Raw genomic sequence first — 24,935 nt, 5'->3', positions numbered from 1 at the left:
GTGTGATTTCCAAATCTAAAGATAAATAAACTTTGGCCCATCTTTGAAATGTGTACCTTAATTGTCTCTCTTCCAAGAAGGTGGCTTTGTTAGCTGGAGCAACAGCATCTACTAACTGACAGTCTTAAAGCCAAATAATCAAATGTTTGATTCATATTTATTCCCTTTTGCTGCATTTTTACTTCAAGTACTGTAAGATGTACTTTTTAATTTCTTGTTTGCCTTGTTTGGCTGTGATAAGAGACCTAAAAGGAAGAAAAGGCATTATTTAAAAAAGGGGTGTTGATGCTTGATTGAGTACTCTCCTTGGATATTATTTTCCCCTTCAAATTCTTCTAATACTTATTCTAAACCCACAATCTAATTTGCACCTTTCACCTTTAGCATTGCTCCAGCTTACTAAAATGAATAAGGCATTGTCCTGTGAGCAGTTGATTTATTTCCTGTGTGTGTTTGGAAGGTGTTTATTTCTGGATGTCTTTGTTCATGTTCTCACAAAACTGGATGTCATCCTGTACGTGCTTAATTCAGCTCCATTGCTGTGTCATGCACATTTGTATAATCTTCAGACACAATCCCTAAACTTTTTGAAGGGCATAACCTGCCCTGCCAGCTAGTTCTGCTCAGTCTCTCTGCTTCAATCATAACAAGCACTTGCAGGGTTTTGTATTTTGTATACCTAATCTTTTGGACATTCTTAAATGAGCAGGTGGAAAAATACAAAGGGGTTGGAGCAGTCACGGCTTCTATACTGTGTAGGGTGGGACTTCAGAAATGTTGCTCTTTTTTTCCTATCTTCTACTAACACGTGTGTCCCTGAGCTTTTGTGTTACCAAGTTCTTCAGAACTGATTCATAAGAGGGAAATTTGGAAATTGCTATCACACAGTAGGAAGAAATGCTGGATTTTCAATTTAAACACCCTCCAGAAGGTTTATTTTTCTAAACAGCCAAGTTCACTGTCTGAAAGAAAGAAAGGTATCTTGGTAAGCTTAAAAATCAACATGGTAAATAAGGAAGAAGTAACCTATTTTTAAAAATGCTAAAGTTTTAGCTAAAGCTAGTATGCATTTTTTTATTTGTCAGTTAAATCTGTGATGCATAACTGCTCTTAAAAGCTTTTTTGTTGTTGTTCTCTGAAGAGCTAGTTTCTTGAGCTGTGGTTAAAATAGTCTCCTGTTAAATAGAGCCAGGTTCAGTGCAGAACTAATTTTTCATTACAAGAAAGCTGTTTCAGAAAGCACTAGCTCTCTTCACCTGGAGTCAACATCATGCACTGCTTCAGGCAAGCAAGCAATGCAAGGTTGCTCAGCCCTGGCAGGAGTAAGGAGTGGGAAGCAGCTGTGCTGCCTGGGAAGTGGCAGCAAAGAACCACTTTCCCCTACAAGTGCCTTGTAGGCAGAAACTGTAGCTATGGCTACAACCTGCTGAGCATGGTCCGTGTTTCATAACATTTGCCCAAGTTACAGTCCCCAAGTCAAGATAACCTGGAATTGCAAGAACAGGCCTTTGCCCACTGCTTCTGTGTGCAGGCTCACCAGCCTTGAACACCTCCAGTATGTTCTTTGTCTTCAGCCTCTGACACACATTTCACTGGAATCTGCTGAGGTTAATAAATCACTGGAGAGGGGATATTACTGCATCATGTTCAGTTGGATAAAGTGAGATAAAAAGATGATAAAGGAATTATGCATCAAATTTCCATAGAATTACAGGCTATCCTGAGTTGGAAGGGGCGTGCATCAAAGTCCAACTCCTGGCCCTGTGCAGGGCAGCCCCAAGAATCACACCCTGTGCCTGAGAGAATTGTCCAAACCCTTCTTGAATTCTGTCAGTCTGGTGCTGTGACCACTGCCTTGGGGAGATTGTTCAGGTGCTCAACCACCCTATAGGTGAAAAACCTTTTCCTAATATTCAACTTAAACCTCCCCTGACACAACTTCATGCCATCCGCTTGGGTCACGTCACTGGTCACCAGAAAGGAGAGATTTTAATTGCACAACACGTAGATAAACACAGAGAAAAATTCTCTTCATAGTGAACAGTCCTAAAAGTGGAGAGGTCTAGGGATCAGCTGAGTATTTTCTGGCAAAGTGTTCAGCCTGTGCAAGCAAGTTGTAAAGGGGTGGCACTGTGGTTTTCCTGCATTCCGGGGCCACTGTATGCCCTGATCTGGAGCCTCACCCTCGTTTATCTTTAGGAATTGGGCAGAGCAAGACAAATAAAGCAACTTCTGCAATATGGTTATGCAAGTCTGCTCGTGCTTCACTGGAACCCCGTGCAGTCTCTTTTCTTGTCACCTTTTGCCTAAAGACCATGATACCTATCTCTGCACAGGCTGCAGACAGGATCCACTGTCTGATAAAATGTTCTCAGCTGGAGAAAAAAAAATCATGGCCTTGATATGCATATAGCTAAAGATATGAGGAAAGTTTTCAGGGGAAAGGAAACATAAAGAGATATGAGAAATAAACCAATAAGGAAAAGGGATGGGAATAGTTGCAAAAGACCTCTAAAATCATCAAGTACAAAAGAAGGGAGGAAAGGAGAAAGATAAACATCAAGGAATAGAGTGGATTAGAAATACCTCGTTCTGATATAAGTTATTTTAGGAAGTGCAAATCACTAGGTTATACCTTCTGAGAGGACTGGAGAGCTTTGGCTGGAACTCTGAACAAAAAAGGAGAGTTTATGTCCATTGGAAGAAAGGGCTGAGAGCTCAGGAGGATTACAAGGACATTACGAGTTTTTGCAAGGAGAAAATTAGAAGGGCCAAAGCCCAAGTAGAACTTAATCTGGTCACTACCATTAAAGACAAGAAAAAATGTTTCTATAAATACATTAACAGGAGCAGGGCCCCATCATGTGTAATGGTGACTTGGGAAGACAAATGCCATCACTCCAAATGTCCACACCTTGCTCCTTCTTCCCCCACTTTATATACTGAGCATGATGTCATGTGGTCCGGTACAGCCCTTTGGTCAGTTTGGGTCACCTGTCTGGGCTGTGTCTCCTCCCAGCCTCCCACACATCCCCAATTTCCTCACCAGTGTGGCCATATGAAACACAGAAAAGGTCTTGGCTCTATAAACCATGCTTAGCAATAACAAAAACATCCTTGCATTATCAGCCCTATGTGCAGCACAAATCCAAAACCCAGTCCCAAAGCAGCCACAGTGAAGAAAAACTAACTCTGCACCAGCCCAAACAAGCACAGAGGTTCAACTAGGCCAAGGGCCAAGTCCAGCCCTCAATAACAACAACCCCAGGCAGCGCTACAGGAAAAGCTGCCTGGAGGAAAAGGACCTGGGGTGCTGGTTGACAGCAGCTGAACATGAGTCAGCATGTGCACTGGTGGCCAAGAGGGCCAGTGGCATTCTGGCCTGGATCAGAAATAGAGCAGCCAGCATGACTAGGGAAGAGAAGAATCTCTTCTTGAATTAGTTACAGTCATACAGGTAAACATGAGAGAGTGCTATACTTAGTAATTACTAGTCAGATTATATGCAGCATTTTATCTCTTTTTTACTTGTTTATGAAAGAAAAATCTTGATTTCAGGATGCTGGGCATAATTTAAAAATAGATGAAGCTTGAAGTCCCTAGGAAAGGCATGCATTGCTGACTTCCACCCAGTCCCTTGCACCAACGTGTAGTGCCAGGAGGGCAAGTGTGTGAGCATGTGAGCAGTGATGGGGGCTGTGCTTTGGGTATTGACAGAACCAGCCGGTCAGGCACAAAACAAGCAGGGTGTTGCATGTGGTAAGAAACATTCTGTCACAGCACTTCTGACTTACTGATTTTTGTTCTGCCCTGAGCATGGTTGGCACATTGTCCTTGGACACAGTGAAGTGAAAGCCATTCCAACAGATTAATGAGTAGCCAGACTGTAACACTAAGAATTCAGGAGCGCATACAGCCACAGCCACACAGTCAATGTATGTTTCTTAAGCAGCTTGCACAATCCCATGTCTTAATGGATGAGCTGGGCTCTTGTAAGTGTCACCAAGGTTCATCAGCAAATCCTTCATGTTCTCACTGTGTCCCTGCTGCTGTGAATTCAAGAGCCACTCTCTCTGTTTCTCTATGCACCTACAGTGCCCCTGAGAGTAGTGGGTTGGGAGATCAGCTTCCAGGCAGGTGGAAAAAGGGAAATAGCTTCCAGCCAGGGCTGTTGCTTTTGTCCCATGACATTGAGGGCAACCACAGTTGAGCTGCAAAAAAGGGTAGGAAGAGCATGACAAAGGAGTCAGGAAGAGGGAAGCACTGAAAGAGTGAGGTTTAATCAGATGAGTGCTTCACTCTCATTCTAGCACTTCTTCTGATTAAGGGGTGTGACTCTGAGCTGGGAGGCTTGGCTAAAAGATCAGAGCAGTCCACTTGTGGGAGCACTTCACACAGCCAGGTTCCCTTGTGCTGGAGAGGACTTGCGGTACCAGCAACCCAGCTGCTCTGGGGGTGACTGAGTTCGTGGTGCAAGAAATCAGCGGTGGCAAGCTTTGAAACAGACACAGCGGTCAACATGAGCACGGCAGGCAAAGTAAGCAACAGTTTGTATTAGGAAAATTTCTTTGCTGCAGCTGAGTAATGCATTTTTAAATGTGAATTCTTTGCAGGGACACTGTAAGTCCTGGTGGTATAGCACAGATTAAAGTTTAGGATGAAGCTGGTGCAGAAGAGCTGCCTTTATTTGCAGGCTACTGTAGTTTCTTAGGAAATGGTTGTTTACTCTTCAAGGCAATAGTTTATTTGAGGCAACATAAGGTAATAACACCAGAATAAGTATAACTTCCTATCTGGGTTATCAAACTTTTTAATCTCTGATTGGATAACTTAAAGTATTATAGAATGTACTAAGTGTTTAGATCAATGTATTTATCTACCAGTTTCCATTCTGAGATCTTACAGAGGTTTAAACTCTTTTTAGTTTATTTATAATTCTATCAGCTTGTTTTCTAAAAAGAAGATATGGCTAATATTGTGTTAAATTTCAGGGTGAATTGTGCTGCCATTAAGACAGTTATTAAATTCGAATATGCATATAACAAGTCTCAAACTTTAGTTAATGAACACCAGAAGTAAATTTTACATGCAATGCAATACTGAGCTGCGACTGAAGTTATGTCTTTGCTAGAAATTAGATTACAAGAGAGATGGAGGTTGATACCAATACATGTTCCTTCTTGCACTGCTGGCAAGATGCTAACAGGCACACAGGGACCTGCAAGAAGGATTAAGGGACAAGCAACTAGAAATGGAAAACAACTGAAAGCATGTACCTTGCTATAGTGTGTCTTAAGATAGTACCAAGATCATTGCTGTTACTTCCAGCTGTCTTCACTATTCTAAAACCAAAAGAGAGAGGAAAAAAATGCTCTTTAACTGAGTTACTGCAAGTACAAAATTAATTGTAGCTTACTATAGGTAAATTCACCTAGTTCAGTCCCCTACTCAGCATTGGATGGAGCACAGTAAATGAAGGGTTGAGATGTAGCTTAACTGCTTTGATTTCACCATGTTTATCTTGGAACAGCACGGGAGTTACAGTGCAATTTATGTAACAAAGCAGCATAATGTGTGTCCTGCAGAAGGTTGTGTTTCTACACCTGCCCTCCCCCCTGCAGTAACTCACACAGCTGGTAGAACATACGAGCAGAGAAACAACTGTTAAGGCAGTTCTTGTCTTAGCAGATGACGTGGGTGATAGTGTGCTGTTGCTGCATCTGTGGGATCCTGTTGCAATCCATAAAAGCTCACAGGGACTAAGCAGTCAGAAAAATACATAATTAATAATGTCTCATTATAGGAGACATTTGTTTGTTCTCGGCAATCCACACTTGTTAACCTTTGTTCTTAGAAACACTACATGTGCTTTGCATGTGCAAGTCATGGGATCATCACTGTGTTATGTGGGATACAATATAAATGTATATACTGCCTTTTTTTTTTAAAGTAAGTTGGTGCCATTTGAAATGTAATCCTTGACCACACTTGTGAATTTTTCACTAATCACACTTGCATCTAAACATTAAATTTAAATTTAATGCAAAGATCTCTTGATGCATTTTTTTTCAAAGCATTGCGCCTATCCCACTTCTGTGTCCAGCTGCTGGAAGTCTGCTATTTTATTTCATAAGTTTAGAATTTCCTAGTAATTATTTTCTTTGTTACCAGTTTTCAATTTGTGGATAATCAGACATTATTTCTACTTCTACTTCAAAAGCTTTGATACTAAACATTTGTTTGTTTGTTGTTTTCCCCTGTGACTTTTGCAGCACACTGGTGTTAAGTTGTCCTGGTCACACAGGATAAGGATGCCTGTGCTAAACTTCTTGCATCTTGGATTTGATTCCCCTCTGTTTCCTTTTCAAGATAATGCCACCTGAACACTTGCAGTCAGTAGACTTAACAGAATGACTGAGGACTTTATAGTGTGTCACCCAGGAAAATCATATTTCAGGGACTGGGGTTGTTTAAAGACCTGGGATGAGATCTTTAAACACCTCCAAGGAGGAACAGCAATTATGGGGACAGAGAGGTCCCACTGCTTTTGAATACACTAGGATTGAGCTTGCAGGGAGGAAACCTGTTTGAGAACCTGAGATGAGGCGTGGACAGTGCTCTTTTCTGAGGGGATTTTTCTCTCAGTGGCAGATGGTCAGAGGAGCCCTAAGGCCTGTCATTACCAGGACAAACCCTGAAGAGTTAATGGACAAACTTCAGTCTAAGAGATGGAAAAAAACCTGTCTTGGATAGTTGGGTAGTAAATCCACCTGAGCCAAATATTCCTTCTGAGAAGGGGGGTACCTTAGCATGGATATCACTGCACTTAAAGAGAGAGTTCAAGATTACCTCTGTGTAGTGCTACATCAGTTTGCACAGGTGTCCTTTCAGCCATCACCTCATGGCTGAACTTGAGCTCTACTAGAATGTTTATAAAGCTGTACTAGGCTCTCAATTCCATTTTTAGCAATTTTGTCAGTTCCCAACACAGACAGTTCTAGGTAGTACAGACTTCATCACAGCCTGATAAGTGACATCATTTAGTGTGCCATCTTCAAGGAGATAGAAATACAATCAAGTAATCCAACACAGCAAAAGAAATTGACCAAGGAAGTTAGCAAAGGAGCAATGCGAATGGGTAGGGCATCCCATTACCTAGGAGACTATTACACATGCAGCTGAAAACTTGACAGAAGTGACAGAATGATGAGCAAAGTCAGATATGACCTTGGTGAGGGGAAAAACAGTCTTACACTGACCTTTGGTGTTGACTTTTTTGTTGTTTGGTTTGGTTTTCTTCCCTGTAGTTCCCCTCTCGTCTACACAAATATGAGCAGAAGTTTCACATGCAGAAAGGGAAGAATCTGTATGGTGACTTGAAAATGCAAGTGCCATTTCCATTTTCTTTGCTCTGTTTGCAGGTTATTAAATGCAAGTCAGCAGTGCTGTGGGAAGCCAACAAACCATTCAGTATTGAGGAAGTGGAAGTTGCCCCACCAAAAGAACATGAAGTTCGTGTAAAGGTACTGAAAATAAAATTAAAAACAATCCCTATGACTTGCATTCTATCTTGCTTTTAATCAGAATTAGTTCTATAAATTTTTAAGACCCAGTCAGAAAATATTCTACTAGAAAGTAGTTACTAATCAGTGAGCTCCTATGAAACATGTTTAAAGTCCTTAATTTGATAATGAGGTTCTTTTTAAAAAAATATATTTTCAGGGTTGTATTTTTTGTTTACTGACATCTGTTTTTCTAATAGGCTGAAAAAATTACAGTATAAGGCAAAAATTAGAATTTCCTGTAGTGTGGAGCAAGAAAATTTATTTTACTTTGTTTGAATCTGTGCTAGGAAATAGCTCGTTAGGCCTGGGAGCTTCCTTTTTTACCTGGATATTGGCCTCAGTGGAATTTAGCAGCTGCCTTAATTTTTGAGCAGTTTCAAGTGTTACATATGTGAGGAAAACCCTGTCATGGGGTTGACAAATCCATTTGTCAGAATAAAAGTTGTAAACACATACTTGAATATTTCAAAAGAAATAGTGCTGTTCTAGCTGAAAGAAAAGGCAAAATGTCATATAAAAGACTATGTAGCCTAAATTTTTTTAATGTAATATACACAAATATTTTAAATATATACACAGCACAGTAATATAATTATTGTGCAATTAGCTATAATATAAAATTCGATAATACATCATTTATATAAAATATCTATTATACATTGTCATATAATCTAAATGTAATAAATACAAAATATACACAATATTAATATGTTTATAAATAATATGTGATGGTTAATTTGTATTTACATAATTTTATAATATTTATGTAATATTTCACACTTTTCTCTTTAATATTTCACACTTTTGTTTTTAATTATTTATATATAAATATTAGGAATAATTTAATTTATTCTGTTCTCCCTATATAATTGTATTGCTAGAACATTGGTTCTACAGAAAAACCATTGGACTCCCTATAGAGCTCACTACTGCATAGCAACGATTCACAAAGGGGCTTTGCCCTTTAGATTAAAGACTAATAAACACCATGAAAATCTTAAATTAGACAACTAAATTTGTTTTACCTGTAGATTTATTGTGTGCAGATTGGATTTTGGGGAGGAGCAAGTGGCTTCTCCAAGTGTAGAACATAATTTCACTTCCACATATGACATGACACAGTTAAAAGCAGAAATATTCTTGTCTTTCCTGTAAATCAGATCGTGGCCACTGGGATCTGCCGCTCTGATGACCATGTGATAACTGGTGCACTGGTTATGCCTTTTCCAATAATTCTTGGGCATGAAGCAGCTGGTGTTGTGGAGAGTGTTGGGCAGGGAGTGACTGCAGTCAAGCCAGGTATGAAACAGCGCTGAAAATAAATCCTGTGCTAAGTTTCCAGACTCCTTAAGTCAAAGACTATTTCTTTCATGAGTATTTTTACTACACAGGAAAATATTCCAATTTCAGTTTTTTCAAGGTTACCTCAAAGGATATAACCCTGCTGTTTATGCCTTTCTGTGTCCTCAATATTCTTTCAGATTTTCTACACAATTTATTTTGGTTTTGGCAAAAAACATCTGCCGCTTGCTTTCCACCTACATAGTGCTTTTCCTGTTGTGGGACTAAGAACGTAGAGTCTTTGCTGTTGTTCATATGAAATCAGGCATTAGCTGCAGGTTCTCTGAACAGTTTATGTGGCTTAACTTTCTCAAAGATAAGGCAAGGCAAAGCACTAGATGACAAACAAGTCAAAGCACATTTTAATTCTCTTAACAGCTAAAGAATCCATTGACAAGAATCCATTTACTTCAGTTGACCAGAACTTAGGTCTTACCTCACTTAAAAAGCACCAGGGCACAACTGGGGTGCCCACCCTGCTGCAGGCTTTGCATGTGGGCACCGCCAGTGCAGGTGAGGCAGCACTGCTCCCTGAGGGCTGGATTGCTCTGCGGACACTCATCTGGACCAGCTGCTCCTCTCCCTGTTCCCTTTGAACCACAGTGCATAGATAGTCAGGGAGGGATGACAATTTTCAGCCAAGTGCTGCAAGATGAGATGGGATTCCTCTACACTTTTATTGGACCAAAAAAATTCTAACAAGGGCTAAATTATTAAGAGAAAATATGCAGTGAAAAAAATCTACACAGAATCATTCAATGTCTAGGCAGTTTGTTATGATACCTGTGTAGCCCACTTTTAACACCTCTATACTTTCAGTGTCTTTGTCCATACTGACAAGTATGAAGTCTTTCCAAAGCAGGTTGGTATGTGTAACAAAAAAATTTATTAGAGATTTCTGCTTTACCTCCAAACAAATATGTCTATTGCAAATTTCATTGACAGCTCTAGCTGCTTTTTCTGTTATGTCTGGGTTCATAAATCTCTCTGTTGTCTAATTCTAGCTGCCCTGTGTTTCCAGGTGAGCTGAAATAGCAGGCCTGAACACATACATGCACAAAATCACATTTCTCACATGTTGCTTAATTTACACCTCCGAGTTCTGAAAAAGGGATTCCACTTGTGCAACCTTTCTTTAGCAATATGATTACTAAGATCATAACACAGTTTTAAGTTAACTCAGAATTGAGGTAGTGGGGACACTTAATGTTCTGAAAGTCTTTTTCATTTTTTGGTGGAAATCAAAAATTTCCCTTGACTTTCAATGTGTCGAGGATTAGCCACATTTTAAAACTGACAAATCATAAACTGATATGTATTAGGAAATACCTGTTTAGAGATTATTAGGTATTTACCATATATCATTGCTGTGGAAATTGCATAGGAGTAAAAAATTGCACTGGGAAGCTATGTGCTACTTTGTTAATAACAGAATTGTGCGAGAGAACTAGAGATGCTGGCTTAGCTTGTGTGTGCCACTGCTTCTCAGACAAGTATTTTACTACTTTTACTCAACACAGCACTAATAGGACTGCTATATAATAAAGATGCTCAAAAGGACTGACAAATTAATGTTTAATTCCCCATTCTTTGTATGCACAGTTTACAGTCCTGTTATCTTGGCACGCCAATCTGCTGTCCTAGTGGATGTCAATTTTTATCTCAGTTTCTTTACTGAAAGAAAGTGTATTACTACCTTATTTTTACACAGGAGATGCAATAAACTGCTGAATAAGTACTTCAGATATGTCAGTAGATAACATGGTTTTATGACATAGGTCTCACTCAGTTCTGTGGGAAGACACCAGAAATTTTGCATATCAAAATTAGTTGTCATAATTTTGCCCTAATTATGTCTTTTATATAAAACACAGAGAGATGGTTCATCTTAAAAATGTAGCAGAAGGAAATAAAAGCATGGCTTCATTCCTAGTGTATATTTGCCTGGAGATTAAATACACTTACTTCATGTTTTTACCTGCATGCTTCTTGTTTGCCTTTTTTAATGCTCTGTCATTACTGTTTTATTTCTAGGAGACAAGGTTATTCCACTCTTTGTTCCACAGTGTGGGGAGTGCCAGAACTGTTTAAACACCAAGGGTAATCTGTGCAGTAAAACTGAGTGAGTTTTCCTGGATTATTTACAACCCTAATTAGATTTGACTTTACCCAAAATTGATTACTATCAACAAGTTTCACTTGCCATTATTTCTGGTCATCTTTCAAACAGTCTTGGTACAAGTGGTGGATTAATGGCTGATGGCACTACCAGATTCACCTGTAAAGGAAAAGCAATTCACCATTTTCTTGGTACAAGTACATTCACTGAATACACAGTACTGCATGAATCTGCTGTGGCCAAAATCGATTCTGCTGCGCCTCTGGAAAAAGTTTGTCTAATTGGCTGTGGATTTTCAACTGGTTACGGGGCTGCTCTGCGGACTGCCAAGGTAAATATTGTGGTGGTGTCTCTGATACTTTATGGTGTCTAGTCAAGATTGTGTAGCCTGCAAGTGGGTTGTCAGCATGGCAGCCAGAAGGTACAGACTCTGTTTAGTTCAGTGTGGAAAGAAGATACTAATTCTTTGTCTGCTTCAGATTCTGTCTCTAGGGTACTCAGAAGTCTTCAATTCAAAATCCAGTAAAATTATTTATTACCATCTATAGTGTTTTCCCTCATAGCCATATCACCCCTACAAAAATGTTACAACAGAGTTCATTTTTTTATTGTAACTGAAGTCTAGGAATAGATAGAAGCAACACATATAGGCAACACTCACAATTGTAGCAATATATAAATGTGAGTTTTAGAGCTGGCACTGTCAGGAGTTTAGTGACACTGCAGATCTTAACACCACTGGAATATAAAGCATCATAAAAAATGGTGTGTCTAAACCCGAAACTGAGACATATAATGAAAACCTGGTCTCAGAAATGTATTTCAGGGAGAATTTATCTTAGTCACATGTAGCATTATAACAGTACAGCTGGCTACTGCACTAGCAGGTATCCATGTGCAAATTCCTTCTCAGCAGGTAATCTCTAAATTGCAAGAAGTGGCTTAAGTGAAATCCTGCTGACAATGAGGAAATGCATGGTACTTTCCCTAGGCTGTAACAATATGCCGTGTTTACATGGTTGTTATTACAGGTGGAACCAGGCTCCACCTGTGCCGTCTTCGGCCTTGGAGGAGTTGGCCTCTCTGTTATCATAGGCTGCAAGGTGGCCGGAGCTTCCCGCATCATTGCTGTGGACATCAACAGTGACAAGTTTGCCAAGGCCAAGGAGCTGGGAGCCACTGACTGCATCAACCCCAAAGATTTCAATAAGCCCATCCACGAAGTGTTGACGGAAATGACTGGCGGGGGTGTGGACTACTCCTTCGAGGTCATCGGCCGTACGGATACCATGGTATGCCACCAAAGGAGGGGGTGACACTCCTTAGCACTCCCTTCACCAAGCCACCAAGCACTGAGGATGAAGAGGAGCTGGGAGCCACTGGCAGAGTACCAAGCTCTCTTGAAACCTGTTAAGTCCAGCTGTCAGCCACTGAGATGCCGGGACAGAAGCATACCCAGAAATTTAGGAAATAGAACTTCACTGTAGTGCCCTGGCTACACCAGGGTGGCTACATGTCACATATTTCACATGCTCTCCAAAAGTGACTTATCACTAATAATTTAGACAAAATGGGCAAGAGGAGCAAAGCTAGGATATACTTAACTAGTGAGAGCAGATGCAGTGGTGCGAGCAGATAAAATGGTCAATTTTTTATGTGGTTTCAGTTACAAAAAATTAATTGCAAGCAGAGCCATGAGAGGAGGAGATGGAATTCAAACTTCTATGCCCAAGGACGAATCTTGCCTGACTCTGGGTGTCCCTCTGTTTCTAATGCAGACTGCAGCCTTGGCCTGTTGTCAGTATAACTACGGAGTCAGTGTGATTGTGGGAGTGCCCCCTGCAGCACAAAAGATCACCTTTGATCCCATGCTGCTCTTCACCGGCCGCAGCTGGAAAGGCTCCGTCTTTGGAGGTAAGGACTTGGAAAGATGTGATTTAACTGGCTTGAGAAACTTGTAAATCATCTTGAATGAAACAGGATACATGAAATTAATTGCTTAGGCTGTGTTATTGGAAGCAGTATTGATGGTTGTTTTGCGATAAAGATGTTGAAATGGAATTAATTATGGGAACTATAATGTCAAGTGAAGGAAGGAAAAAAACAGAAGGGGAGGGAGGGGGAAGAAAGCAAAGAGGAGACAAAGAGAGCTATAAGAAGACAGAAAATAGAGCAAAAGAGGGAGGAAGAAGAAAGAAGAAAGAGGGAAGATGAGAGAAAAGGGAGAGAAGCAAAAGAGAAAAAGAAAATGAGGGGGAAGGGAGGGAGGAGGATGGATAAAAATAAAGAGGAGGAAAAAAGAGAAGGAGAGAGATAAGAGGAGATAAAGGATAGAAGATAAAGCAAAAAAAAAAGAGAAAATCATAAAGAGGGAGAGAGGACAGAGGGAGGAGAGGAAAAGAGAAAGTGCAACAGAGGAATAGAAAGAGAGGGAGAGATAGCAGGATAGATGGAGAGTCAGGACTTTAAAGGACATCAGGGGTTATACTCAGCTGATTTCCACAGGGGTCAGACCCCAACTTAGCCCTTGGCCAGCTGCCAACAGTCCCTTCACATTCTTTCTCTATCTGGAGCTCTTTCAGCAGTCCCACACTCAGCAAGTCCTAGCTCAGTCAACTCAAAGGCCGCAGAAAACTTGTTTCCAACAATAGGTTTTCTCACTCATGACCTGTTCCTCTTATGTATTCAAAAAGACACCTGAATAAAATAGCAGAGACAAATCAGGTTCCTCTAGAAGGGCATTCTACTATTTATGACACTTTATCTAGTGGTGCTTGTAAGAAAAGAGAGACACATCCACCACCCACTCCCCACTTTTGAGCAGACAATCAAGTTTCAGCTTACCAACATGGATGTCAGCACTCTGGCTTTTGTATGATGTGATTAAGTTGGAACAGTGTTTGATGTGGGAGAAAGTTTGTATTCTGTAAAGACTGACGTTTGTACAGGTCTGCTGGGTTTGCCATATGTGGAATAGCTGCACTTTGTCCCATGTTTTCTGCTGGCACCCTGTGTTACAAAGGTAAAGCCATGCTGCCACATTTCATCCCATTACTCTGCCATAGAATGTTTATCTAAAAATTTAAGCTGCCCTGGGTTTTATGAATTTTCAGAAGCATTTAATTTCAACATGCATTTTCTGTGGGGTTTTTTTCAGGCTGGAAGAGTAAAGATGCAGTTCCCAAACTGGTTGCTGACTACATGAAGAAAAAGTTTGTTCTGGATCCACTAATAACCCACACACTACCTTTCACAAAGATCAATGAAGGATTTGATCTTCTAAGGACAGGGAAGAGGTAAACATCATTTCACTGGAAAGGTTCTGTATAAATAACCTAAAGGATATCTATGGTAAGACAAAGTCTGACTTCATGGCAGAGAATGGGGAAGGCAGTCCAGCGTGCCCCTTAATCCCTCCTAGTGTGTTCCCATGGGTTGTAGCTGGAGTCATAAAGTCACCAAATCTTCAGCTTTTGAAATACAGTGGGCCCTTGCAGAGTAACTTTCAGATTCTAGTTTGAGCAGAGACACCGGGTGGCAGAGGGAGAAAAGACTGCACAATTGAGGAAGTCCCAGTACTCATTGGAAAAAAGCACACAACCAAGGGAGCATGGGAGGGCCAAGCTGTAGAATGCCAAGGGTTAGCTACATCACATTCCAAGAAACATTTCAGGATGAGGAGCAGGAACACAGAAATAGCCTATTTCTCTTGTGAGTTAGGGAATAGAATCCCAGTCCAATTGGTCCTAAAGTTACTGGGTACTTCACCTTGAGCATCAGAGCTTTTAAAATATTAAAGTACTTGGTATATACACACATGGCAAACTCAGAATTTAGCTCTTGTGCTTTCCTCAAATATTATGAAAATTCAGCTCAGACTGTTTTCACAGGGTAATGAAATTGGAAGTATTTTTTGACAGAGACATTTTACAAGACTCACCATGGGAACTGAAAATTGTACTTAGCAGAAGTAGGAAATACATTTGTATATCTTAGTATGTGTGGGGACTACCGTCTTTGAAGGTTCTAGATGTTTATATCTTACTGAAGAATTACATTCATGTTTTCTTTTCATTGTCATTTGCTAGCAGTTATTTTAGATGTTCCTCACTCTGAATATAAAAAGCAAGTAACTAACAGCGGAATTTCAGCCCCTGAGGTTTGTTCTCAGGTTCTAACGATGCAGCACACACTTCATTTTTTGACTGTCCTTATTTTACATAGGCTATAAATGTTAATTTTAGTTTTTAGTACAACAAACAGAAAAGTGGTGAGGACAGAGATGCCAGCAGCTTTGCTAAGATACTGATAGTTATCCTGAAGATGGAGGCACGTTGCAGCTGATCATTTTACAGAGTATAGTACTTCAGTGTTTCAGAGAAGAATAAGCTGTACCAGTTACTCTGTAATAGGAAAGATGTGTCTAAGCCCCTCTTTGAGGAACTTCTCTGGCTGCAGCTGGTAATTAATTACCAGGAGCCCCGGGCTTCATCAGTGAGGGCTTTGCAGTCTTCTGTGAATTTTGTTCTCTACATCTGCAGCAAAGTTTGCACATCTGTTCTGTCATTTTGCTGCAGGCTGGGGTGGGGGCAGGCAGGGAGGGAGTACCTGTTTGACAGCAATAGCACAGATTACAAGAGAAAACAGCAGTGTTCTGCTGCGCCAGCCCAGGGGATTTTCTCGTCACTAACTTGTCATTTTATACTGCAGCATCCGCAGTGTCCTGACATTTTAGGATTCCCAGACATTAAGCAGCGGATGGCTCAGAACCCGTACGAACTTCACCGTCCTCCAATGCAATTTACATGAAATGCAAACCAAGGCTTTCCTGAAAGATCTACCACTACTACCCTTGAATAAAAAAATCAAGCTCAAACCCCACATTTCAAGCACAGAATTTATAAATAAAACCATCTTTTTTCTTCTACCTCTTTCTCCTCATTCTTGTTTTATATTTTTTATATTGTGCTGCAATTTTTTTTAATAGCCAGTTGTGAATTACAGGACTTGCTCCTGTCACAGGTGTTCTAAAAAGTTTGGATTTTTAAAATTACTTATAATATGCAATCTTTTAATAAAATAAAAAGGAAGGGAACTGTTTCTTTAGGCTTCCATAACACTGCAAGCTTAAGAAATTTGTACATGCAGTTCAGCATAGTGAAACTCTAGATTAGAACTGTGTATCCATCCTGAAGGACTGTATCATTCCAGTGCCTAATAAGCAAGGAATTATATAGCAGAAATTAAAATTTATGGTGACCATGTATTTGAATTAATAACTTAAGTAAATCATAGACTTATGACGCTGTCGAGTCAGGGATGGAAAGAAAGATTCGAGTCTTCAAGGTGGATCAGAAGGCTAACTTTAATGAAAGTAATGGGTCTTTTATAATGTGACTTGATAAAGTGATACTTGATTGGTCTCAAAGTAGAAACATCTCACGCTACTGGTGACTATGAATAGCACACTGTGAAGAACCATAACTATAAACAATAGTTACAGAAAGAGAGATAATAATTGTTTTAATTCTTTCCTCTAAGATTCCCAGGCTCAGCCTGGGAGAAATTATCTCTGTTCTTTCTTTGACTGAACTGAAAATCTCCACAGACTTAGGTACTGGAGAATGTCTCACCACTCAGTATTTTACCAGATTAACACTCCCACATATTTTATATAAAACTGGCATATTGTTGTTCTGTGTCATGGTTTGTGTTTGGTGGTTTGGGTTTTTTTTACCTTTATGCCTCTTTCTTGAGGTTGTTTTAGTTGTTGATCAGTGTGGTTTAAGACCTTTGGCCAATTTATACAAATGCCTCTGATGTTTGGGAAGCATTGTAAAGAAATATGAATGTGCATCAAGTATTGGTTTTTGTTTCCGTTATACAAAGGGGAGGCTCCTTAATTTCTTAAGTATGAATACAGAATAAATGGGAAGAAACACGTGAGTGGTAACAGTTTGCAACAACCCAAACATAAAGCATCTTACTGTTTTCTGAATTTGCAATGTGAAAACAGAAAAAAGGCTATTTCTATCTTGGCAAATATGGTCAACAGTGACATATCTTTAGCATGGACTAATCAGAGCTTGCAGGCACTCACACTCATGGCAGCTGGGTAGAAGAGCTGCCATGTGAAGCAAGGGGACTGTGCTATGGATGACTTACCTGTTTGTGTCAGCAGAAAGAGTCTTTGAGTGGCACAGCTAGTTTCATGATTTGAGGACAAGAGATCACAGTTTAATGATTTGAGAATCAAGAGATTACCGTTTAACCTTAAACACGTCTATAAACTAAATTTACTCAACAATCGAGAGCTGAACTTCAGTCATCAGTGTAAAAGAGCTGAAGTACAACAAATCTCACTTCTGTCCTCTTCAGGATGATGCAAAGCCCATTTTTGTGGTTGTCATCTGCCAAGATTAGTAAATTCCAGCTGTTAGTATCTTTAGTACAATAGCTGCTGGAGTCCAAAATAATAAACCCATTATATAATTTTTATTAGGGATATTTTATAAGGCAGCCATCTAGATCTGTCTTCACATGGAGGAATGAAATGTATTCTGACTCTGAAACAACAAAAAGTTCATACTTTCCTAGAGTATTTTGCCCTGCAGACCCTCATCAACACTCAGCCGAAGATGAATTTGTTTGTGTGATTGTATAGCTTGGACAGAAGGTTTCTGCCAGCCCTTCCTGATGACTCTCTGGCTCTGAGGTACTCCTGGGGGGTCCAGGACAGCTCTGGACAGCTCTTGCACGGCCCTGTGTAAGCTTCTCTTTAGGAGCTTTCCTGGCAGCGAGTAGAGACCACATGCCCCATCAGAGCACCAGCTGTCCACTAGCACATGATGACACCACAAAAAATCCACCAAACACATGAAAAATCCAGTAATTTCCCAAGAAGCAATCTAACTACCAGACAAAGCACAAATGGTGTTTTTTCAGACCTTGAACTACGGTGGAGTTTAACTTAACATCACATGGCTTTGCTTATAGCTGAGCACTTCCATGTTTCTGCTCTCCCACCACACCCCACCCACCCAGACACTCCCCCAGGAAATGGCACATGCTCCAGTGTGCAGCTCTATTTTCACATGCTTATAAGATCATGCTCCTTGACAATGCATCAAAGCCAAATGATCATTCCCACACAACATAATTCCCTCCAATGCTTCCAGATTATCAGATGGAAACCACAGATCCCAGTAATAAGAACAATTGTGCTACACAGATACCGGGGAGACAAGAAGCCCGTGTTTTGTTCAGGGGTTATCAAATGTTTGGACAAGTGAAAAAAATTGCTCTGGACAAGTGAATTTTTTTTCTCTAACAAGATACACAAAGCATACTAGATGTCATGATATATTTATTTCTTTTTAAATGCAACAGGTTGACCAGGCTGAATACTGAAAATCGTTAAAACTTCATTCTAAAACTCCTTATTCCTGGGAAATTATACATAGTTATCATTCATAGTCTGATTGAGGCTACCAGCAGTGTGCAAACAAATGTATGAAAAAGTAGAAATTTCTTGGGAAAAACTGTTAAACATCCCTGTTTACCTAAAATACAGATAAAAGTGATCCACAAGTGCATGTCTGCTCTAGAGCTATCTGCTCACCTCCAAGACAGGAGCATGACTTCACCCAGAGGTCGAGTTGACCAGCAGGGCTGGAGAACTGAATGCCAAGCAGCACATCCATGTGGCTGGGACCACTGTCCCACCACAGGGCTGCCATGCTCTGTGCAAGAGCTCAGACAGCTGCTGGGGGAGGATAGAGCAGCTGGGCTGCATCCCTGGAGCTGGAGATATGTTCAGGGTACTTGAGAGCTGGGGGCTTGGCCAGCCAACTCTGAGTCCTGCAGCTGCTACGTACCTCCCCCCTCAGCCCATGAGAAAGGGCTGGGACATTTAGTAGCAAGCGCCAACACAAACCTCTATGGACAGTCCACTGAACACGTAACCGTGGGGCTGACTCTTCCCAAACACAGAAACAGTTCCCAAGCACACACGGTGCTTATCTTAGCCCTGTTCTACAATAAGCTCTCGCTCATCCTGTCTCTCCTACACATCACCTTTTCCAATGCCTCAGCAGAAAACAGCTCTGGGGGAACCTGAAGAGCCCAGGGGGTGTGAACAAACAAACGTGGCTACACAGGAGTGAAGCAAACGTGTCCTTGGAAAAAAAAATTTCTTTCTTGACAGATGTTCCCCTTACTGCTCTGGTGAAAATAGCTCCAATACCACAGACAGTAGAGCTTCTACCCAGAATGACATGTGTCTTTATCCACCACACCACATTTTCACTGCCTTTATTTGGATTTTGTTTACTTTTTAATTTTTAACCTCTTTGCAAATATTGTGGTGTGAATGGCCACCAGGTCAAATGCTCCAACCTGGCAAAAAGGGGACGCCCAGGAAGCCCCAGCAGTGATGCAGATCTCCTCCCTCCACACCTTCCAGAAGCATCTGGAAGAAATAAACCAACCTTTCTGAGCTCTCTGAGCCTTTCAGGCAGGGAGGGCGGGCAATGACCCAAGGGCAGAGTCACTGATAAAAGCCTCCCTGGAGGACTTTGCTCCCATCCATCTCCCTGCCGCTATCCAGCTCCTCCCCTCAGCACTCCCTGTGCGCCCAGCATCCAGCAGCCGGCACACATTAACCAGCGCTCTCCGGAGACGGTGCCGCACCGGGACTGCTCCCGCTCCACGCCTGGCGGATCCCGCAACACGCCCAGGCAGCAGCTTCCCTCCAGCCTGCGACAGCGACAGACACAGCTCTGCTAAGACCACATGGCCACCGCGGGAAAAGTAAGGACAAGGCATTTCCCACCCTCCTTTCCGAGGTGCCCTGCTCTTGGCCAAATCCGCTGCAGAAGGCTCAGCCTGCGCCCCACTCCGCGCGCCCTCTTTCCTCCGACCTTACTCCCCCACCTCTCCCAAAGCCCTGAGAATTTCACCAGACTCTGCTCTCAGGCGACTGCACGTGTCCAGACCTGCATTCGGTAGTGCATTCCCCCTCTGTCCTGCCTGGCTGCTCAGGAGACAAAATTTGCAATTTTGCTGCCCTGAAAAACACCCTCCTGCTCAATCCCACCCTATGCTCCTGCTCTGGCAGCAAACGCAGCTCTTCAGTGGTGCCCTCTTCAGCTGCTCCCCTCCTGCACTCAGCCTTGTCCATGGCAATACCCTCTTCAGGCTGCAAGCCCCATCTTGCTGATGCCAAACTGCTTTGAGTTGATCAGGGAAGGATTTGTCCCATGTCACACATAAATCATCCTTTTGGCAAGGCGAGAAATTATCCAGTTGCCAGCCAGGCTGGGATTGTTTTGTAGCCTCTTTTTAGATACCTTTAGCTCACTGAAAGGAAAAGTTCTGTCTTGCTTGCCTTAACCTGCAGAAGCGCTCATGTTGCTGTCACATCTGCCCGTACACCAGATGAACCAGTCACTTCATTTTGTATTCCACACTTCACACAAAGCCAGTGTTTACTGAACATTGTTTGGCTTTGCATACAGCTGAGCACTCCGATGTTTCTGCTCCCACCAAATCCCACCCAACCAGCAACCCTCTGTTATGTTTGCACAATTATCCCTTCATAAAAAAACCAAACAATATTTAAGATAGCAGCAATTCTAATTGAATAATTTAAAGAATATATATTGACAATATAATTTGATTAAAATAAGGGATAATTTGGTTCAGATAATAGCGCATAAGCAAAAGATAACCGCGGGGTACGGAGTGCAGGGCTCTTGGACCCCGGCCACCTCACGTACGAGCTTGCCAAGGGAAGATTCACCCCTTATAAGCCAGGTGTCAATATCATCTCCTCCCATTTTCGATTCATCACACTTCTATCTCTGCCCTCGTCTCCACCTTTACGGCGCATGCTCCATCACTCGTTTTGGTGGTCGCACCAGTCTTTGGGAGTCGTCATGATGAAGGCCTCTCCTCTTCCTCTTTTGTCCTTTAGTTCACCTTTGGGTTACACATGCGCACCAAGCCAATATAATGTAAGCCAAAACTAACATTCTACTATATTTTAGCATCAAAGCAATAAATCTCTTATAATTAGCATTTTCCTGGGACCCAACCAGATATTCCCTTCTTTTTGTTAATTTTGGTAACCGTTATCTCTTGCTATTTCCTCCTATCCTGAACATCTGCAGGGAAGGGGGATGGTAGAGCCCCTCCTCTCGCTTTTCTTTTTGGCATTTCAACTTTTTAACTGTTTTAGTATTTCCAAATATTGATTACTGTATCCGTATTTATTACTGTTTCAATTTTATAAGCACGAATCATACCTATTTACCACACCTCAGAAAACAGCACAAGGCAGTTGTGTAGCTCTAGAAGTGTGTGCTGCAGCGTGCACAGACAAGTGTTATGCAGCCTTGGCTTTGGTGACTGTAGGACAACTGTCCTGGGCTGTTGTCAAAGGTGAACCTTTCCCTGCAATGTATTCCTCTCGGTTGTTTCCAGGTAATCAGGTGCAGGGCTGCTGTTGCCTGGGCCCCGGGCAAGCTCTCTGTTGAGGAGGTGGAAGTTGCACCCCCAAAGGCAGGGGAAGTCCGGATCAAGGTAAAAATACATTTCAATCATTTTTTCTCCCTTGAGGTAGCTGTTCTTCTTGTGGCTGTAGCTTGGGTATAATCAAGTGATCAGTGTCCACCCATCACCTTAACTGCCCAGAGAAGTTCTGTGGAAAATCCTTCCACAAACTGAAACAAACAGTGGCTGGACTATTTCTAGAAATCACCATTTACTCTTTCCTCTCTGAACAGATTGTGGCCACAGGCATCTGTCACACAGATGATCACGGTTTGAAAGGTTCCTTGCCTAATGTGGAGTTCCCAGTTATTCCTGGCCATGAAGGAGCTGGAATTGTGGAAAGCATTGGAGAAGGAGTGACCTCTATGAAACCAGGTAACCGACACACTCTCAAACGCGTGCCCAGGATTCAGGCCTCAAAGCTCTGCCAAGAGCTCAGAAACTTCTCCCTTCTCCTGAGTCACTGGTTAAAAAACTAAGTGCAGACTCAATGCACTGGACTCTCATGTCCAATTTTCCAACCTGTTCCCCATGTAGACAAATAAGGCTTGGAGCATTCATCCTCAAAGGGAAATCAGAGGGTTCATTGTAGGTTTCTACCATCATAAAGCTCAGGAGAGGTGATTCAACAGGCAATGCCCTCAGGGACTGTGGAGCTAAAGGCACCTAACAGAGATTCACTTTGTTGTAGGAGACAAAGTGATCCCCCTTTCCCTCCCTCAGTGTGGGAAATGCAGCTTCTGCCAGAATCCTGAATCCAACTTCTGCCAGAAGTCCCAGTAAGTTTACTTTGCCTTCCCCTACACCTGCATGGGATGGACTTTATGACAAATCTGCCACCCCCATCAGTGCTTCATTCAATCAAATACAAATACTTGCATCTCCTCCACAGTTTTTATGAACCACAAAACCTGCTGCCAGACAAGACCAGCCGCTTCTCTTGCAAAGGGAAGCAGATCCATCATTTCCTGTGGGTCAGCACCTTTGCAGAATACACCGTGGTCCCAGAGTACGCCGTTGCCAAGATAGATGCTGCAGCACCTCTGGACAAAGTCTGCTTGTTTGGCTGTGGGTTTTCCACAGGCTATGGGGCTGCCATCAACACAGCCAAGGTTGGTATTCAGGCGTGTTTAGCACCCCAGGGTCACCCTCACAACCTCATCCATCCTGTGCAAAAGAAACCTTCTCCTCCTCTTCCTCCTCCTCTTGCTGCTGGAGACTCACAGGCTCCCATCTGTGCAGGTTAAACCAGGTTCCACCTGTGCTGTTTTTGGCCTCGGAGGAGTTGGCCTCTCTGTTGTCATGGGCTGCAAGGCAGCTGGAGCTTCCCGCATCATTGCCGTGGACATCAACAAGGACAAGTTTGCCAAGGCCAAGGAGCTGGGAGCCACCGACTGCATCAACCCTCGAGACTTCCAGAAGCCCATCCAGGAGGTGCTCACTGAGATGACCGGACAGGGCGTGGACTACTCCTTTGAGGCCATCGGGCACGCGGACACCATGGTAGGTGGCACTTCAGCACCTGTCCTCCCTCCCAGGTCATCACAGGCTCCTCTCAGGGCTAAAATCACCTCCATGGGAAGTTCTTCACAGGCTGCCTGCACTGCTGGGCATATCTTTGTGAGAGAAAATAGCAGGAAACTTAAAAGAAACCCCACGCTCTCCAGGTCTGCTCCACAAGGGGTGATGTGTGTTTTCAGATTACCAAGGGAGGAGCAGGAGATTGCACAAAAAGAGCACTCCCATGACCAACTCATCATGGCTTTCTCTCATTCTCCTGCCTGTCCCATCAGATTGCTGCCTTGGCTTCCTGCAATATGAGCACTGGTGTCTGTGTGATGGTTGGGGTACTGGATTCTGGTTCAGAGATTTCCATCGATCCCACACTTCTGCTGATTGGGCGTACATGGAAGGGAACTGCGCTCGGAGGTATTGTAGTTAAGAAGGCAGTCTAAACAATTCAGCATTTCCTTTCTTGGTAGTTTACAATCCATAGTAAAAGAGGGTTTTCAAGTAAAAGACAACTAAAGAGGAGTGCTGCATTGCCTGTATTGAACATTAGCATTAGACAAGCAAATAATCCTCCGCCTGTGTCACACAGTAACCCAGTCATCCTAAAGAGCAGAAAACATCTCACAAGAGTGTGGCACCAGCACTGGTCACTAGTCCTGACCCTGACAGTAACACTACCTTACCAAAACAGCCTTTCTCCCATTATTCAGGCAGCTGCTCTCTCCTGTTTCTAGGCTGGAAGACGAGAGAATGTATCCCCAAATTAGTTTCTGGCTATTTGGAGAAGAAATTCAATTCGGACTTGCTGATCACGCACACGCTGCCATTCGCTAAAGTGAACGAGGGATTTGAGCTGTTACGTGCAGGAAAAAGGTGAGACCCTGACCAGCAGGAGGTTCAGCAAACCTCAGCACCTCCTCCTAAAATTCCAACAGGCAGAGCATGCAACACTGGCTTCCCAAAGAGCACCTGAGCCTTTTGAGGAAGCAGGGCCTCCCAGCTGAGTGCTGGCAAGATCTGCCATAGCCCAGAGGGAAGAGCCCATGCTCAGCACAGGGAACCCTCCTGCTCATGGTTCAGCTCAGTGCAGATCCTGTGGCCTTATCCTGTGAGGGGCTCCCCTCAGCAGGGATTTGAAGGCTGCCCGGCTGCTGCACACCTCATGCAGCTCAGTCAGGAAGAGGCTGGATGACAGAGAAGGTGGCTGGTCCCCAGGCACACCTGCCTGCCACACTGCCTGCTCCTGAGCTGCAGACAGCCCTCCCTTCCCTTCCACGTTTCAGCATCCGCACTGTCCTGCTCTTCTGAGGGACATGGCCAAGGAAGCCGAGCGGAGGGACCAGCGCAGCAGATGCTCTCCTGGCCTGGGCCCTTCTCAACCAGCACCTCCCCTTGTGGGGCACCAGGAGAAGAGAATGAGGAACTCACCTGTGCTGCTGTCACTGCTGGTCCTGCTGTGCCCAGACAGGACATAAAAGGATGTCTCTCCCAGGAAAATGCTTTTACTAATAAAGGTTTTTAAACCAACTCATCTGACACAGTGCACTCAATCAATAGAGACTTCAGGGCCTTGGGACAATTGGTTGATGGATCAGGAACACTGGTAGTGATTTGCTTGACCTGTCAGTAACAAGGAATTATACTGGTAGGAATAGGCAGATCCATGGTGTCAATGCATGGCTCCAAGGCTGGTGCAAGCAAAAAAAAAACCTGGGTTTTTGACTTTGGGGTGATCCATTCACCACCTCGTCTACAGACACCTGGCAAGATGAGCCATTCTCAGAGGGGAAAAGGAGTTCTAGCACAGGAGCTAGCAGGGCTCTTTGACAGAGCTTTAAACTAGT

At 42.6% G+C, this 24,935-nt stretch overlaps 2 protein-coding genes across 2 annotated transcripts; both read left to right on the top strand.

The window, feature by feature from the left end:
- Positions 1-4,385: 4,385 nt before the first annotated feature.
- On the top strand, positions 4,386-15,950 carry LOC115903178 (alcohol dehydrogenase 1). The gene is made up of 9 exons (XM_030947446.1): positions 4,386-4,537; positions 7,422-7,523; positions 8,726-8,864; positions 10,941-11,028; positions 11,137-11,356; positions 12,057-12,317; positions 12,804-12,939; positions 14,183-14,321; positions 15,736-15,950. Exons 1-9 carry the CDS (start codon positions 4,520-4,522, stop codon positions 15,758-15,760), a joined length of 1,128 nt encoding a protein of 375 aa, XP_030803306.1. The 5' UTR covers positions 4,386-4,519; the 3' UTR covers positions 15,761-15,950.
- A 3,754-nt stretch (positions 15,951-19,704) lies between these two features.
- LOC115903209 (alcohol dehydrogenase 1-like) lies at positions 19,705-24,563 on the top strand. Its single transcript, XM_030947497.1, has 9 exons — positions 19,705-19,836; positions 21,511-21,609; positions 21,813-21,954; positions 22,271-22,358; positions 22,472-22,691; positions 22,822-23,082; positions 23,373-23,508; positions 23,826-23,964; positions 24,375-24,563. Exons 1-9 carry the CDS (start codon positions 19,819-19,821, stop codon positions 24,397-24,399), a joined length of 1,128 nt encoding a protein of 375 aa, XP_030803357.1. The 5' UTR covers positions 19,705-19,818; the 3' UTR covers positions 24,400-24,563.
- Positions 24,564-24,935: the final 372 nt, after the last annotated feature.

This window comes from Camarhynchus parvulus, chromosome 4 (assembly GCF_901933205.1).
Source record: "Camarhynchus parvulus chromosome 4, STF_HiC, whole genome shotgun sequence".
In the NCBI taxonomy this organism is placed as follows: domain Eukaryota; kingdom Metazoa; phylum Chordata; class Aves; order Passeriformes; family Thraupidae; genus Camarhynchus; species Camarhynchus parvulus.
The sequence above is the reverse complement of the archived record's forward strand: the minus strand, read 5'-3'. Positions and strand labels throughout refer to the sequence as shown.